Source organism: Mauremys reevesii, linkage group 1 (genome assembly GCF_016161935.1).
Source record: "Mauremys reevesii isolate NIE-2019 linkage group 1, ASM1616193v1, whole genome shotgun sequence".
NCBI lineage: Eukaryota > Metazoa > Chordata > Testudines > Geoemydidae > Mauremys > Mauremys reevesii.
In genome coordinates, this window is record NC_052623.1 from 101334942 (window position 1) to 101353716 (window position 18775).

Consider the following 18775-nt stretch of genomic DNA (forward strand, 5'->3'; position numbering starts at 1 on the left):
TTCAGCATATCTACCTCTCCCCCCACCTTAGTGTCATCTGTGAACTTGCTGAGGGTGCAATCAGGGCTGGCTCTACAGTTTTCGCCGCCCCAAGCAGCGCGTCGAATTGCCGCCCCGGGCGATGGGGGCAGTCCGTGTGCCCTTAGGGTGGCAGGCACATTTCCGCAGCGGCGGCAATTCGGTGGCAGCTTCTATGTTTAGCTGAAGCCGCTGTGGACAGCTAAACATAGAAGCTGCTGCCAAATTGCCCTCACCGCGGAAACGCGCCTGCCGCCCTAACGGCGCACGGACTGCCCCCATCGCCCGGGGCGGCAATTCGGCGCGCTGCTTGGGGCGGCGAAAACTGTAGAGCCAGCCCTGATTGCTTGGGGGCAAAACAACAGGGACGGCCGCCCCTTGCAGAATGCCGCCCCAAGCACCAGCTTGGAATGCTGGTGCCTGGAGCCGGCCCTGGGTGCAATCCATCCCATCATCCAGATCATTAATAACATGTTAATAGCATGTGAACTGTGTTTGTAGAGCGGGTTAAGATCCCTGCTCGTGTGTACTTTTAATATAAGCTACATTAGTTGGAAAGCTATATCATTTGCTAAATTCACATTTTATGTTCTGTATAGATGACATAATGGTATAACTGTCTATTGTTTTAATAGCCTTGTTCACTGTTGCTTGTGTAATTATGTAGAGTAAAAGAGACTCTATATATCAATATTTTCTAGAGGTACAATTACATTTCTTTTGGCTATATTTTCAGGCTCCACTTGATTAGTGTTTTATTACTGGTCTGACACATGTAGGTCCTTTTATACTTTAAGAAATTTCTATGCATTTTTCATCACCTTTCCAGCCCGAATTGGGAATGCATATCAGACTCCACTCGTATTGGCAAGCTCCCTCGGCTAAATGCATGATTTATTAATAACACAGCTGTAGCTTCAGCACTCTCATTAAGAGCTGGTAAACACTCTTCATTTTGTAAAGAGACAAGATAATGTACTTTTAACCTCTACAATTTTGTAACTTCTCCTAGACTATCTATTGAAATATTGGACTAGGATATTGCTTTTTCCTTTTGTTAGTAAAGTAACCTCGTGCTTGCCTAATAAAGGATGGAAACTGCAAAGAGAAACAGTGTTTGCATCTGTTATCATTTGTGTTATGATAGGGCATAATGGCCCCAGCTGACAGCCGTGTTGTAGTGCGCAAGACAGCGAACATACGCCCATAGTAAGAGACAGTCCCTGCCTCAGTGTTTACAGTCTAAGTAGACAAGACTGGCAAAGACAGAAGGGAAAACAGGGACTTAGGTGGGATTAGTTACTTACCCAAGGTTATACAGAACTACAGCGGCAGAGCCAGAAATAGAACCCAGGTCCCCTGACTACCAGTTCAGTCAATGGCCTCCATTGCCCCTGTATGTACTGCACTTTGATACATATAGCTGCTATGTAGCTTGTTTTAGAATTTGATACTGTAAATATTTGTTCCATAGGCCTCCACATGATATATCATGAGTTCGAAAGAACTCAAATGTGAAGTTGCGTAACTATTAACTAGGGTTTGTAACCTGTCCTTTAAATCAGCCTCTGTACCCAATGACTGGAAGATAGCTAGTGTAACGCCAATATTTAAAAAGGGCGCTAGAGGTGATCCCAGCAATTACAGACCGGTAAGTCTAATGTTGGTACTGGGCAAATTAGTCGATACAATAGTAAAGAATAAAATTGTCAGACACCTAGAAGAACATAAATTGTTGGGCAAAAGTCAACATGGTTTCTGTAAAGGGAAATTGTGTCTTACTAATCTATTAGACTTCTTTGAAGGGGTCAACAAACATGTGAACCAGGGGGATCTGTTGGACATAGTGTACTTAGATTTCCAGAAAGCCTTTGACAAGGTCCCTCACCAAAGGCTCTTACGTAAATTAAGCTGTCATGGGATAAGAGGGAAGGTTCTTTCATGGATTGAGAACTGGTTAAAAGACAGGGAACAAAGGGTAGAAATTAATGGTAAATTCTCAGAATGGAGAGGGGTAAGTAGTGGTGTTCCCCAAGGGTTAGTCCTCAGACCAATCCTATTCAATTTATTCATAAATGATCTGAAAAAAGGGGTAAACAGTGAGGTGGCAAAGTTTGCAGATGATACTAAACTGCTCAAGATAATTAAGACCAAAGCAGCCTGTGAAGAACTTCAAAGAGATCTCACAAAACTAAGTGATTGGGCAACAAAATGGCAAATGAAATTTAATGTGGATAAATGTAAAGTAATGCACATTGGAAAAAATAACCCCAACTATACATACAATATGATGGGGGCTAATTTAGCTACAATGAATCAGGAAAAAGATCTTGGAGTCATCATAGATAGTTCTCTGAAGATGTCCACGCAGTGTGCAGAGGCAGTCAAAAAAGCAAACAGGATGTTAGGAATCATTAAAAAGGGGATAGAGAATAAGAAGGAGAATATATTATTGCCCTTATATAAATTGATGGTACGCCCACATCTTGAATACTGCGTACAGATGTGGTCTCCTCATCTCAAAAAAGATATTCTAGCTCTAGAAAAGGTTCAGAAAAGAGCAACTAAAATGATTAGGGGTTTAGAGAGGGTCCCATACGAGGAAAGATTAAAGAGGCTAGGACTCTTCAGCTTGGAAAAGAGAAGACTAAGGGGGGATATGATAGAGGTATATAAAATCATGAGTGATGTTGAGAAAGTGGATAAGGAAAAGTTATTTACTTATTCCCATAATACAAGAACTAGGAGTCACCAAATGAAATTAATGGGCTGTAGGTTTAAAACAAATAAAAGGAAGTTCTTCACGCAGCACACAGTTAACTTGTGGAACTCCTGAGGAGGATATGCCTGAGGAGGTTGTGAAGGCTAGGACTATAACAGCGTTTAAAAGGGCACTGGATAAATTCATGGAGGTTAAGTCCATTAATGGCTATTAGCCAGGATGGGTAAGGAATGGTGTCCCTAGCCTCTCTTTGTCAGAGGATGGAGATGGATGGCAGGAGAGAGATCACTTGATCATTGCCTGTTAGGTTCACTCCCTCTGGGGCACCTGGCATTGGCCACTGTTGGTAGACAGGATACTGGGCTACATGGACCTTTGGTCTGACCCAGTATGGCCGTTCTTATGTTCTTGTTGACATACTCTGTAATATACTAGCATAGTCCATTGATATCTTTCAGATTTACCAAATTATACTCGTAAGCCTTTTCTAAAGGGAAGTATTTCTTTTTGATTAAACATTGCTCCCAATTTAAACATCGTCTCAAGTTCACTTAAAGAGGGTAACATTTTCAATAAGACTTTGTGTGAAATATTAAAATTTACAGCATTTTCTTCCTTTTCCGTTTTGAACAAATCAGAGTCAGTCATCTCATTATCAAAATATATCTCCTAACCCTTTGATGTAATCTAATTAGTTTTACAGCTGTTTGTGAAATGGATTCCAGTTCCTGCTGCATTCTTGAGAGAACTCTCGTTTGCTAGAGTATCAACTAAGTTGTTTCCTCATTTATCTGGTCAGAATTTTTATAAAATGCTTCTTTTCTGTTACACTGTCTTTCCATGTTTCTTTGCCAACTGATTTGCAATTGACAACAACAGCTGTGCTCACTGGCCTCCCTTCTTTCTGATTGATTTTTAGATAGATAGAAAAGTTAAAGAAAACTCTGTCATTACCAAAATTTTTATCTCTTACTGAGTCTGACTATATTTCAGTACAGACTATAATAAACTTAGCGACTTACATTGGTTGTCACTAAAAAGTTAATATGTGCCATGAGTTACCAATCAGTACTATCTGAGATGATCACAATTCTATCCTGTGTTTAAAATAGATATTTTTGGTAAGAGTTAATATTTACTAATAAGTAGCTTCTAATGTAAATTTCTGTAGTGCTCTCTGTTAGTGTTGGTGAATTGCTTTAAAGGTATTTAGACCTATTTGCTGTAGTGTATGCATGAATCTGCAAGTTACCTACTCCAAAAGAGAACAGTAAAAACAAATTGGAGACTGACCAGTTTTTTTTTTTTTTTTTTTTTTTTTTTACAAACAGCACTCCATTTCTGCCAGCCTTCCTATGTCACTTAGCATCTTAGATTTCAGGAAAGGGACTGTGTCTTTCTGTATGTTTGTACAGTGCCTAGCACAATGAGACTTTGCTTCTGATTAAGGCCGCTAGATGCAACTGTGGTAGAAATGCAAAATATTAGTAACATGTTTTTTCACACCTCCCATCTACTGATTTTGTCAGTTTTACAAAAGCTGGACCGCTAATATACTTCAGGTGCTCCAGTGGAGTTGCCTTTGTGGTCCATGAAGATCCATATGTACCTTAGAGTGTAAAATTTAGTCCACTTTTTCCAGAGCTGTAAAAATTCCTGCTAAGGCTTGGCTGATTATGGTAAGCAAACAAGGAAGTAAACGAAACAGAACTATAATAGTTTCTGGAAACATTAAAAATGAAGGGAATAAATTAATGTTAACCAAATGGAAAAAGATCAGATCATTGGAGAAAGACATGTTTATTTTTAAGGTTCCTCAAACTATAACTGAGTCAATGATTATATAAGAAGCTGACGTTGTCATTTTAAACTGCTCTTAGTTTGTTTAGTTTTTCTTTGCCTTCCAAGTATACACACTTATATATGTGAAAGTAATCTCAAGGTTGTTCATCAAATTGATTTACCATTTCATATGCATCTTTTTTGGCATCTTCAGTATTTACTACAGTTTTTTCCTTTAGAGCAACCTTAGGCTTTGTTTCTACTGGAACCTGAACGACAAAATTTGGTTGTTCAGAAGTGTGGAAAAAACACACACACCCTGAACGACAAAAGTTTTGCCGACAAAAAGCGCCGGTGTGAACAGTGCTTTGTCGTCAGGAGATCTCTCCTGCCAACAAAGCTACTGCTGCTCATTGGGAGTGTAAGTTTTTTTTGTTAGCAGGAGAACTCTCTTCTGCCAACAAAGAGCAGCTACACTGCGCACCTTTTAGCAACATGGCTGTAGTGACACAGCTTTGTTGCTAAAAGGTGCGTAGTGTAGACATAGCCTTAATATGATGTATGCTTCCTTTGATATTAAGGCAAATTGTCAAACCATTTTCTGTACTCACACTGTGAAACTCATCCCAATATTTTTGTTTAAAAAAGAATCTTGAGAGAGACAAAAACTCTCTCTCTGTATTACCAACGTATTCTTCAGTAGAACATTTTGTTTTTCCATTTCAATAAATAACGGCTATTAAGTCTTTCATGTTAAGTATCTTCTAACATTTAGACGTGATAATTTCCTTTTTGTGAGATTTTCATTTTTCTTCATTATTTTATAGTTTTGTCTGTCACTGTGTTCACAGAAAGCTCTTTCACTGACTTTAGGAATACATTAAACTATTTTTGTTATGCCAATTTTCAGTAATTTTAGCATATTATCCAAAATCAGCAGATGAATAGCTGATGGTTTTTCCTCCCTCTTTAGTAACTAAAACAATCTATATTAATTTAGAGCATTTTACTTTCATTTCCTTTTTCACCTTAGATTAAGAAGGTGAATATGTCCGTGATGTTTTCTTGCAATGAAAATATGAAAGCGTAGGCACATACACTCATATTAGTGGGTGAACTTGAAGGAATTGTTATGGTCTTGTGGATAAGGAATTAATTTGTTTCCTCAATTTTCCAAGTTTTTATAGTAATTTATGTACATTACATTTGAAATATTGTAGTTGTTCAATGAGTTTTTCCCTTATGCCTTGTTTGCGCTCATGGTAATCCACTGATAGCAACTGAATGCAAACTGAGGCATTCCAACTCTTTGAATCAAAGGATTAGCATCTCTCGTTTTAGTATAATCTTATTGGTCGTTATTTAATTGAATTTAACCTTATATAATTCTGGGGTCTCTTTCATTTTCTTTAAAGGCATTGAGTCCAATTCTGTTCTCAGATCAATATAAATCAGGCATAATTCTATTGAGATTAATCCAGTTATATTTTCACAAAGATAAACAAAGATATTCCAGACACACAAGCATGTGAAATTCAGGCCTTATTGATATGACATAAAGAAGCAAAAAAGAGCGCAAGTCAAACTTGTAAAAAATCTTTTGCAAGTCACCTTCAAGCTTGAAGTCCGGGAACATTTACACATATACTTAGCTTCCAGGATGGTATTCAGAATCAATTATAAGGGATTTTTTGGGGGGGGAGGCGGGGAGGCTGAGGGATTTTAGTTTTATTCATCTGGCTAGAATGGCTGTGGTTTTGTTTACTATTTATGCTTGTTGTAAGAGGAGAACTGGGGATAGGAGAGCGTGCTAGAGGGTATGAGGCAGCTAGATCTGCACATAAAAATTAAACCCTCAAATTGTGATTTTGGGAGGAAAGAACTCCAACTTAAATTTTAACCTTTCATCCAGATTTGGTTAATCAGAAATGCTGTTCCAGGTTCAGTTGCTGAATACCAAAATATAAAGGGGAGGAAGTTATAAGTATTTGTCTGCTTGGAAACAGTCCCTCTGTTTACATAGCTGAGTGAATGTATGATTGGTGATTTGAGTTCCAGCTTTCTGCCTCACAGGATCAAAAATCATAAATTGGACCCCCTCCACACACACCAAAAATTCTGAGATTGTCCCAATAATCATGAGATTTTAAAATATATTTAAAAATCTCATGATATTGTTCTGTGTTTTCAGTCTGTCTTTTGGTTATTGTTCAATATCTTCATTAATGATCTGGAGGATGGCGTGGACTGTACCCTCAGCAAGTTTGCAGATGACGCTAAACTTGGAGGAGTGGTAGATACGCTGGACGGTAGGGATAGGATACAGAGGGACCTAGACAAATTAGAGGATTGGGCCAAAAGAAATCTGATGAAGTTCAACAAGGACAAGTGCAGAGTCCTGCACTTAGGATGGAAGAATCCCATTCACTATTACAGAGTAGGGACCGAATGGCTAGGAAGCAGTTCTGCAGAAAAAGGCCTAGGGGTTACAGTGGACGAGAAGCTGGATATGAGTCAACAGTGTGCCCTTGTTGCCAAGAAGGCTAACAGCATTTGGGGCTGTATAAGTAGGGGCATTACCAGCAGATCGAGGGAAGTGATCATTCCCCTGTATTTGACATAGGTGAGGCCTCATCTGGAGTAGTGTGTCCAATTTTGGGCCCCACACTACAGGAAGAATGTGGAAAAATTGGAAAGAGTGCAGCAGAGGGCAGCAAAAATGATTAGTGGGCTGGAGCACATGACTTATGAGGAGAGGATGCACTGGAATGGGTTCCCTAGGGAGGTGGTAGAATCTCCTTCCTTAGAAATTTTTAAGGTCCGGCTTGACAAAGCCCTGGCTGGGATGATTTAGCTGGGGATAGGTCCTGCTTTGAGCAGGGGGTTGGACTAGATGACCTCTTGAGGTCCCTTCCAGCCCTGATATTCTATGGTTCTAACTACCCCTGCCCATCGTGTGTGTGCGCGATAATTAGTGTTGCCCGCACTCCTAGATATACTGGGTAAAGTGATGGTGGCTCCTGCTGCAGGAGGTCTTATCCCCACATCTCCCACCCCCTGCCCAGCAATTAATACTGTCCCCCATTTCCCCTTTTAGCCCCACCCCCCTCACTTTATCGCCATCCCCGCCCCCAGTTCAGTCCCCAGCTTCACCTCTGCTCCTCCTAGGGCTCTTCACCTTCTTCTCCCAGGCCTGGAGAGCTGCAGCCCTATGCTTCCTCCTCCTCCCTCCCTTGCTGTGAGAACAGCAAGCAGAGGGGAGGAAAATCTTCTGGCTTCCGGCAGTGTTGAACTTCGAGAGGGGGATGGAGCTTCTTGCATCATCGTGAGATGAGCTCCAGAACCCTCCAAAATCCTGTTGCTCATGAAAAAATTGTCAATACTGTGGTAGCATTGCATTTTTTAAGTTATTTTTGGGTTGGGACATTTTAGAATAGTCAAGGTGTAATGGCCTGTAAACCTCAGATGTCACAAAGCACCTACAGACCTGTTGACTGACTGATTTGGGGATATTATATTGATCCATGGATTTTTCTAGCTCAGAATTACTGGAATGGAGAAGTTCTTCATTTGTCAAAAGGTGACCTAATCAGACCACATTGGGTAATGCCAGAAGGTTTGTGCCCCATTCTGATTTACCTAGGAACTCTGGAGGGTTCAGTGCCAAGGGGGAGGAAACAGGCTACCAGCTTCAAAAACTGAAGGAAAGGCTTGTGGGTCTTCACTTCTAGCTTGTTAGCCTGTTTGGCTCATTTCCTGCAAAGGCTGCTCTCATTGCTGCTACTGTGGCTGTCGGCCACTGGCCATGTGATGTCACTGTACTTGACAAAGAGGTTTCTATGCTTTCTCCACCCCGCTGACTGGCCAGTGAAGAATGGGGGTCCAACAACATGCCACATCTAAGATTCAACATCTATAAGCAAGTAGCCCAGGGGTAGGCAACCTATGGCACGGGTGCCGAAGGCGGCACGCAAGCTAATTTTCAGTGGCACTCTCACTGCCCGGGTCCTGGCCACAGTCCGGGGGGCTCTGCATTTTAATTTAATTTTAAATGAAGCTTCTTAAACATTTTAAAAACCTTATTTACTTTACATACAACAATAGTTTAGTTATATATTATAGACTTATAGAAAGAGACCTTCTAAAAACATTCAGATGTATGACTGGCACACGAAACCTTAAATTAGAGTGAATAAATGAAGACTCAGCACACCACTTCTGAAAGGTTGCCGACCCCGGAAGTAGCCTCTAGTCAGCCAGCAAGTCCATTGCCATAAGACATCTGAACTGATTACGGTTGCCAACCCTCCAGGATTGGCCTGGAGTCTCCAGGAATTAAAGATTAAGCTTTAATTAAAGATTGTCATGTGATGAAATCTCCAGGAATACATCCAACCAAAATTGGCAACCCTAGAGCTGATATAAGCATGAGCTGAGCTTTTCAGTCCATATACAGTAAAAGATTTTTTTATCCGGCATGTTGGGTGAATGGGGTGGGCCAGTAAGTGAAAAATTCCGGTTAACTAAGAGGGAGGGAGTCCGGGGCACAGGCTCTGGGAGGGAGTTTGTGTACAGGAGGGGGCTCGGCGCAGGGGGTTGGGGAACGGGAGGGGTTTGAGGGTGCCGGATCCAGGGGGCACTCACCTCAGGCGGCTCCCCAGAAGCGACGACCTGTCCCTGCTGTTCCTAAGCAGAGGCTCAGTTAGGCGGTTCTGCGCACTGCCTCTGCCCACAGGCAGCACCCTCGCAGCTCCCATTGGCCGCGGTTCATGGCCAATGGGAGCTGCAGAGCCAGCACGCGGGGCAGGGGCAGCACACAGAGCCACCTAGCCACGCCTCCGCCTAGGAATAGCAGGGCCAGGTTGCTGCTGCTGGAGAACCACACAGAGCCAGGTAGGGAGCCTGCCAGCCCCACACCAACTGGACTATAAATCGGACTCTCTATGAAGATTAGAAATGCCGGTTTATAAAGCATTCTGGTTGGTACAGGCCTGGATAACACAGCTTTTACTGTACCAGCTTCCTGAGGCTAAATGACACCACAAGAGTCATAACAGCCATCAACTTGGCCGGGGGGAAGGGAGCAGAGGTGTAATTTTTTATTTCTAGATTGATGCCTCAACTTGTTTTTAACTCCAGCAGGTAGCTGGTTGTAGGCATGTGTGAATAGGAGTGTGTGGCTAGACACCACAGAAGGTATGGCGCTATTGAATATGTCCTCAAATACCTAAAACACCCCTAGGTTAAACAGCCTTGCTGTCTAAAGGTATGTCTGCATTGCAGTTAGATACTTGCAGCTGGCCCATGCCAGATGGCTCCGGCTTGTGGGGCTCGGGCTAAGGGGCTGCTGAACTGCAGTATAGATATTCAGGCTTGGACTGCAGCCTGAGCTCTGGGACCTTCCAACCTCTCAGGATCCTAGAGCCCAGGCTCCAGCCTGAGCCCGAATGTCTGTGGCCATAATTAAACAGTCCCTTAGCCTTGGGGAGAGTCAGCTGGCATGGGCCAGCCATGGGTTTTTAATTGCAGTTTAGATGTACTTGAAGAGATCTCACACACATCTCATAGGTTAGGAGTTGTATGTTTAATTCTATGAAATAATGTTATTTTCACCTACATTTGTCATTTGAGTGTTAAATGTAACAAGCTGTTTCATCTAGAATTGTATTGGAATATTTTATGTAATCCTGTGATTGGTAGGGAAAGAGACTGGCTGATCAGCCAATCACAAATAATTTGAGGGGAAACTGCTTTAATTGGCATCAGAGCTGTGATCTCAACATTACCTTCAACCATGGAGTGATTTGACCCTCCTCCCTGTATCAGCTCTTTGACTGGAATAGAATTGGACTTTCCAAGATTCCACAAGTATCAATGGTTTTATAGAGAGGTAAATGGCTAAAAATGTGTTCTTTCATGGGGATCTTAATGAGCTTATCTTGGCCTTAAAGGATATTCCTGTGGCTAGTATTTATTCCCTGTGGTGATTTTTCATAAAACACCTACATTACTCTACTAATGTCCTTTCTTTACCTCTGTATTTTAATGGATTTTTCCAGCTGTCTATGTCTCTGGGGAAGAATCATAAAACTAAGCAATGGAAAGTTATTGTCTTTCTTTTTTTTCTTCTTTTTTTTCTAAATTCTCAATTTAAAAACTCATCATCTACAGGTAAAAACAACCAGGAGTCCTTGTGGCACCTTAGAAACTAACAGATTTATTTGGGCATAAGGTTTTGTGGGCTAAAACCCACTTCATCAGATGCATGGAGTGGAAAATACAGTAGGCAGGTATAAATACACAGCACCTGAAAAGATAGAAGTTGCCTTACCAAGTGTGGGGGTCAGTGCTAATGAGGCCAATTCAGTCATGGTAGATGTGGCCCATTCTCAACAATTTGCGTAGAGAGTGTCCAGTTTGTCCGATGGACATGGCAGAAGGGCATTGCTGGCAGATGATAGCATATATCACAAATTAATTTGCAAACTTGACACCATCAAATTAGGTCTGAATAAAGACTGGGAGTGGCTGGGTCACTACAAAAAATAATTTAAAAATTAATGTTTAAAAATCAATGTTTATTATGCCTGGTTTAATTATTAAATACAGTCTTGACTTTTTAATTTTGCTACTACATACTTTTTAACAAGAATATCACACTATTCAATTATTTTTGATTTAGTAACATAAAAATTTCTCCTATGTTCTATAATATGAAAGGATGGAGATAAAAGAAAATAAGGCAATTTCTGTTTTAGGCTGATGTTGATTTATCCTCTCTGTATATTTTTAGCTATGTGCCTTCTGAATCAACACAGCCTATAGTTATTAATTTTGGTCTCTAAATATTCTCTGCCAAATAGTGTGCTGTGCTACACCAGTGTAAATCTGAGGTAACTTCAGTGGAATTACTTTGGATTTACACTTGTCTAACTGAGAGCAGAATTTAGCACAGTGTAGTGTCAACTGTAATAAAAAAGATAGGGTGACTGCGGTAATATCTTTTATTGGACCAACTTCTGTCATGAGAGAGACAAGCTTTCCCGCTATTCAAAGCTCTTCCTCAGGTCCGGGAAAGGTACTCAGAGTGCCACAACCAAATATAAGATGGAACAGATGGTTTAGCGTAAGTAGTTAGCACATATTTTAAAGCACAATACAAGGTGGAGTGGCCTGTTAATACCCCTGTAGTCATAAGACATAAAAATGGGGGTTAGTGGGTTACAGATTGTTGTAATAAGGCAGAAATCCAGTGGGTTTATTAAAACCATAATTTTGAATATCTAGCATGGTTTTGAATTTAAGCTCCCAGGTTCATCTTTTGAAAGTGTTGTACAGGTTTTCTTTGAGCATGAGGACTGATAGTTCAGATATAGAATGATTTTTTGTGAAAAGTGTTCACCCATAGGTGATAGGGTGTTTTTGTCTTTTATCAGTTTCCTGTGTGAGTTCATTTGAGAGCATAGTGATTGTCGGTTTCACCCACGTAGTTATTATTGGGGCATTTAGTGCACTGGATGAGGTACACCACATGTTGTGATAGGCGTGTGTAGTAGTGGATCTTGAAAGGTGTGTTAGGGAGGTGTTGATCCTTGTAACAATGGAGATATACTCACTATGCTCTAGAACAGGGGTGGCCAATCTGTGGCTCCAGAGCCACATGCGGCTCTGCAGAAGTTAATGTGCAGCTCCTTGTATAGACACAGACTCGGGCTGGAGCTACAGGCACCAACTTTCCAATATGCTGGAGTGTGCTCACTGCTCAACCCTGGCTCTGCCACAGGCCCTGCCCCCAGTCCACCCCTTCCTGCCCCCTCCCCTGAGCCTGCTATGCCCTCGCTTTCCCCCCAGAGCCTCCTGCACGCCACGAAACAGCTGATTGGGAGGTGGGGGGGGAGGCGCTGATTGATGGGGCTGCTGGTGGGAGTGGGGAGCTGATGAGGGGCTGCTGACATATTACTGTGGCTCTTTGGCAATGTACATTAGTAAACTCTGGCTCCTCAGGCTCAGGTTGGCCACCCCTGCTCTAGAATGAACTCACACAGGAAAATGATAAAAGACAAAAACACTATAGCAACGTTAACTGGCCACTCCACCTTGAATAGCCCCTTAGAATCTGTGCTAAGTACTTATGCTAAACCAGGGGTCGGCAACCTCTGGCACGCGGCTCGCCAGGGTAAGCACGCTGGCAGGCCAGGCCAGTTTTTTATCTGCTGTGTCGGCAGGTTTGGCCGATCGCGGCTCCCACTGGCTGCGATTCACCGTCCCAGGCCAATGCGGGAAGCCACGGCCAGCACATCCCGCGCCGCTTCCCGCCACCTCCATTGACCTGGGATGGCAAACTGCGGCTAGTGGGAGCTGTGGTCCGCCAAACTTGCCGACGCGGCAGGTAAACAAACTGGCCCAGCCCGCCAGGGTGCTTACCCTGGCGAGCCGCATGCCAGAGGTTGCCGACCCCTGTGCTAAACTATCTGTTTGATCTTGTATTTAGCTATAACGCTCTCAGACCTTTCCCAGACCTGAAGAAGAGCTCTGTGTAGCTCAAAAGCTTGTCTCTCTCACCATCAGAAGTTGGCCCAATAAAATATATTACCTCACCCACCTTGTCTAATATCCTGGGATCAAGATGGTTATAACAACACTACATAAAGCTGTAATAATTATAAATGTTCTGTTGTGAGCTGGGTGAAATCTTGTTCTGGATTGAGTTAAAACCCCATTTAGAATGATAGGTGTAAACTCACCTCAGTTAACATAACTGTATGCATAAGCCCCCACCTAAATCAAAAGGAGTATTCAAACCCACTCAGAGCTTTTATTAACTATTGTTTTAGGTGGGTGTGTATGTAATGGGGGAAGGCAGAAGAGAGGAAAAAACTGAGGCCATGTCTACACTACAAAATTAAGTCAATCTAACTTATGTCAGCATACAGCCACCTCAGTAATTACATCACTTGTGTGTGTCTACATTTTGCTCCTTGTGTCAGCGGTGCATGTCCTCACCAGAAGCACTTGCATCAATTGTATTGTCAGTATGAGGCATTGAGGGGCGGCTCCTGAAAGCTGGTAACAGTCAACACAAGCAACGCAGTGTTTCCACTGACACTGCATCAATATAACGACATTGACCTTGACTCTACGCCACTTGGGGGAGGTGGAGTTATTAAGTTGGCGTAGCGAGGCAGTTACAATGGCAGGAGCAAAATTTAAGTGTAGACACTTCCATAGCTAGGTCAACTTAAGCTGCTTTGCATCAACCTGACTCTGTAGTGTCAACCAGATCTGAGAGAGAAAACCTGAAAGATTAGCTGAAAACACTGTGTCTGACACCAGAAGAAACCTGGGAAGAGGTTTTAGGGTTCGGTTTCAGGCTGAAAAGAGTGTTCTTGGTTCTGTGAGTAGGCTTGCAGAATTCATTTTTTATTTATTTTTATTTTTTTATAATTTTGACAGATAATATCAATGTTTAGTTTAAAGCTTTTTTTTTTTTTTACTTTTTATCGATTTTAAATTTTCACAGTTGTACAAAGATATGGGGGGAGTTGGACAATAATTATTTAATGACATTGAGATTCAAAAAGTTAAAGCTTTAAAACCATTGAAACACGAATTATCAACATTATATGCCAAAATATACAAAATAAATATCCTTAAATCAAACTCTAAGAAGTTCTCAAGCAGCATTTTTCTTTCTTTGACTATCTGTAAATTTCTATGATGATCTATGGAAATATTTTTTTCAGTGTTTGTATATGTATGGTGAAATTGGGATTTATTGACATTTACCGATAAAAATCTAATCATTCCAATCCTAATTGTGAAGGAAAAAAATCTGTTTTCTGCTATTGTTTCCTCCTGTATTTAGAGACCCAGGACTTTGTATATTCTTTGTAAAGAAACAAAACTGCATCAAAGAAATACCTATCACCAATTCCTACATCCAACTGGAACCCCCACAAAACCCCCAAATTTGACTAGCTGTTCAAGTCGAAAAGGGGCAACAATACAGTGGAGTGGAAGCACAAAGAAAATTACTAATATTAAGACTTGTAGTTCTGCAAACATACATCTAATATTCAGTGTTTAAAAGCTATGTGTTGTTTTAAATTAAAATGTTACATCTATTAATAATATTAATTATTAACATTTATGTTATGATAACATCAGAGGCCATGATCAGGATATCTTGAGAGGAAATTCAAGCAGTCTGGCTAATATTCAGGGCATTAATTCTGTAGCAATGTCTTGTATTTACCAATTAACATACCATCAATCATTTTCTAAAATTAGCCTGTTTTTTTAAATTTTCAGTTGATAACATTAGTGACCAACTACGGTTACTGGCTTGAGGCACAGCTGTAAACTGTCATCTCCTCCTATCTAGTCACTTAATTCCAAGGAAATGCCTTGCAACTCAATTTTTGTTGCGTAATTGATGGTGTAATATTTTGCTATGAGACACCAAATGGCCATTCAAAGCTATAAAGCAACTGATTTAATTTTTTGCAGGGTCGTTGTACAAGAGAGAACTGCAAGTATCTTCATCCACCAACACATTTAAAAACTCAACTAGAAATTAATGGCAGGAACAACTTAATCCAACAGAAAACTGCAGCAGCAATGCTTGCCCAGCAGATGCAGTTCATGTTTCCAGGATCACCAATCCAGCCAATGGTAAGTATCCTTTTTCAAATGATGTGGTGGGTAATTAAAGCTCAGCCGTGATATTGGGTTGACCTGAAAATGGCCTCTAAACACATTACTAATTTCACTGTCAGTGAAAATAAATTGCTATTTAGAGACTGTGTGAAGTACAGAAATTCTGGAAAATATGCACAAAATTAAATTTGAGTGCTGAGGTGTCATCATAGATGTGGCACATGCCCCATTCCCTATCTCGGCCTCACCCATTCTCTCCTCCCTCCTCCTCCCACGCCCTAGCCCTCCGCACTTTCTTTCTCTCAGGTTTTGAGATCCAGCTACCTTGGGTTAGCTTTGCAATGGCTTTGTGCAAGATCCCCACTTGAGTGGAAAGAGTTACAACAACTAAACCCATTTGAGTTGGATTGCAGTGTCTTCTTTCCCTGCTTCTATGAGCTTAATAATTTTAAATAAATCTTTCATCTCAGATTGTTCCTTTAGTCCCTTCCAGAACGGAACAAGTGATCATGTGTTCATGAATTGTACTTGCTCCCTAGCTTAAAGTCTGAAGTGCCCCAGAATGACATAGACAAAGAGAAATGATGATATGGGACTTCACAAGCTTCAAAAGTTCCATCTTTTGAAATCATATGTAAAACAGTCTGGGGCACTTCCTGCAAATCCAGATACAAAGCAAGCACCTTGCAGCCATGAACACCAGCTTGGTATATATGTATAAATGATCAGTCCTATTGTACTGTTCAAACAGGTCAGGGCCATCTTTGTAACAAACAACAAAGATTAGAGGTGAGTGGGCGCTACTCCTTTATCTCAAGTGCATTGTGACTCAGTGGGAACACTTAGGGTCAAAGCCAGCTTTCATTGACTTCATGGATCAGATGTGTGTGAGATCAATCAATCACACACACACACACACACACACACACACACACACACACACACACACACACACGAGAGAAAGGAGACAATATGAGGGGAGCAGGGAGAGTGGACAGCAGCGAGGGTCACTGAGGAGACAGGGAAATTTAATAGGACAGGCAGAAAGATCTTTTGGTGCAAAAAAATGAAGCCTTGTTTATATTAGCAAGTTTAGTTTTCCCAAAGATCTCACCAAAGACAACGGTTGTAGCCAATCCTATAATAAACTATCTAAGGATTTATTAACTAGGAAAAAGAAATGAGTTATTTATAAGGTTAAAGCAGGTAAACGTGCATGCACAAATTAGTTGCAGTCTTATGTTCCAAAAGGGAAATAGAAGCTGCTGTAATATGCAAGTTATATATGTACTTTAGGGCTAACCCAGGCCAAGCCCAAGGGAACTTTTGTTTGTGCTTAGAAATCTTTGCCCCTTACAATTCAAGCAGCGTAGAGGTACAGTTCTTTCTCATCAGTGATTTTTAGTCCCTTCCCCCCAGAGTTCAGGTTGATGGGACAAGTCCACCTGCACATCTTCTCTACATGGGTGTTGGGAGGAGCAGTTGACAGAGTTCTCGTGCTTCAATGTTTCACAATGGCTCATTCAGTTTCAGTGGGCCAGACCTAACACCTTCTGTAGGAAGCCAGCATTTCTACATTAATTCATGTTCCTTTCCTGTTTGATGACTTACACAATTACAGAGGATTACCATGCAAACACCTACTATAACCTTATACAGTAAAAACTGTTTTATCTGGCATGTTGGGGAATGGGGGGTGCTGGTAAGTGAAAAATGCCAGTTAACTAACAGGGAGGGAGTTTGGGTGCGGGGCTGGGGCGCGGGAGGAGGTGCAGGGCGCAGGCTCTGGGAGGAAGTTTGGGTGCAGGAGGGGGCTCAGGACAGTGGGTTGGGGCACGGGAGAGGGCTCGGGGTGCCGGATCCAGGGGTGTTCACCTTGGGCGGCTCCCTGCAAGCAGCAACCTGTCCCGGCTGCTCCTAGGTGACGGCATGGGCAGGCGGCTCTGCACGCTGCCTCCGCCCACAGGTGCCACCCCTGCAGCTCCCATTGGCCTCCCAAGCCGCTGCCCCGAGCCCCTTCCCATACTCAAACTCCCTCCCAGAGCCTGCGCTCCGTACCTTCTCCCATGCCCCATCCCCTGCCAGACCTGTGTCAACCAGACTATAAACCAGAATTTCAATGAAGATCAGAAATGCCAGTTTATAGAGCTTTCCGGTTGGTGAAGTGCCGGATAAAACTGCTTTTACTGTAACATGGGGTACAGATGTTAAAACTGAGATTAATCCATACAGCATCCTACAAGTATTCCATAAAGTCTAAACACATTCTTATAAATCTAATACCTGTTTTAACAACTCTAACCCACAGATGAGCCAGATTGGTTTCCAGCTATGCATTTGTCAGTTTTCAGTGAGTCCTAGGGGTCTGGGCATGAGCTGGCACCTGCTCTTCCAGCATCATGGTAACGATATAAAAATGTGAAGTATTTTGAAAAATCAGTCCCTAAGTCTCTCAGGGTAGACACCCAAAATTAGTGGATACTTCTGGACATTACGGTTTTAATTTCTCCATGCTTCAATCTGTAAAATGGGGATAATAATAATTTTCTTTCTCACAGAAGAGGTGGGAAGATGTAGTCATTAATATTTTTAAAGTGCCCAAATATTACAGAGATGAGCACCATTAAAAAGTCCATGAAGCAATTAACAATTCTTTATTTCAGTGCATGGTTTGGACGGTGCACAGTAAATAAGGCTTAGGGGCTACACTCTGAATGATGAGGAAATATTGAACACATACCTCATTCCTGAGCACTGTCTGTCCTGTGCTTTGAATGAGGCAGGGATAATATGGTAGAAATAGTATGTGATCATATAATTAAAGTATGTATCATACTGCATATGCACTAGGGGCAGAATTAAACAATCTTAATTGACATTTTCTAACTATTTTGTCTTTGACTTTGCATCTTTAATGTTCTTTTAAAATAGTGGGGATTTTGTATGTAATAGGATGTTGGTTAAACTTGTCACTAATGTGAGCAAAGAAATCCCCTAAATTTCACATAGATGTTTCTTTCCTTTTCTCCGCCCTATCAATACAATAATCATTCAAACTTTATTATTTCACCTACCAACAGAGAGTAAAAAGCAAGTTCTTTTTCTCTGTCTCAAACTGCTAGTGGGCTGTGGTAGATTATCACTGATGTAGTGGAATAAAAAGTATAAAAGAAATACCTAAAAATTCATTGAAGCTTGTAGGGTTCTTCTTGAAATTATATCTAGTGCAAAGATTTTATTTTTTCTACTAAACATTGCGCTGCAGTAGCATGTTTATAATAGCTATTGTGTGAAATAACTGAGCATAGAGCTGCTATAGCAAGAATCCCTTTTTTTCCCTTATTGTTTCCTTATTTTGATTTACAGTTTATGGATAGTATTTAGCTAGGATAGGAGCACATTTTTTTGATGTGCAGTGGAAAAAATTTTTTTTTAAGTGTTAACTCTTTGCATGACTACATTATCTTTTCCTGCAGCTGGGTACCCCGGTTGGTGGTTCTTCTGCTCTCAACATCTTCTTGGGGACTACGCTGGACTCATTCTTGACTAGCAACTTTCTCCAAGGACTGTTGAAACCCCTTTGAGCCCTATTCT

General features: G+C 41.4%; 1 protein-coding gene across 19 annotated transcripts in view; it reads left to right on the top strand.

Moving 5' to 3' along the window:
- MBNL2 (muscleblind like splicing regulator 2) overlaps positions 1-18775 on the top strand; it is a 156213-nt gene that overhangs the window by 92263 nt on the left and 45175 nt on the right. For all 19 annotated transcript variants that reach the window (XM_039483182.1, XM_039483199.1, XM_039483164.1 and 16 more), the window contains one exon: positions 15032-15196. In XM_039483182.1, the coding sequence (XP_039339116.1) occupies positions 15032-15196 (165 nt within the window). The remainder of the gene's footprint in view (positions 1-15031; positions 15197-18775) is intronic.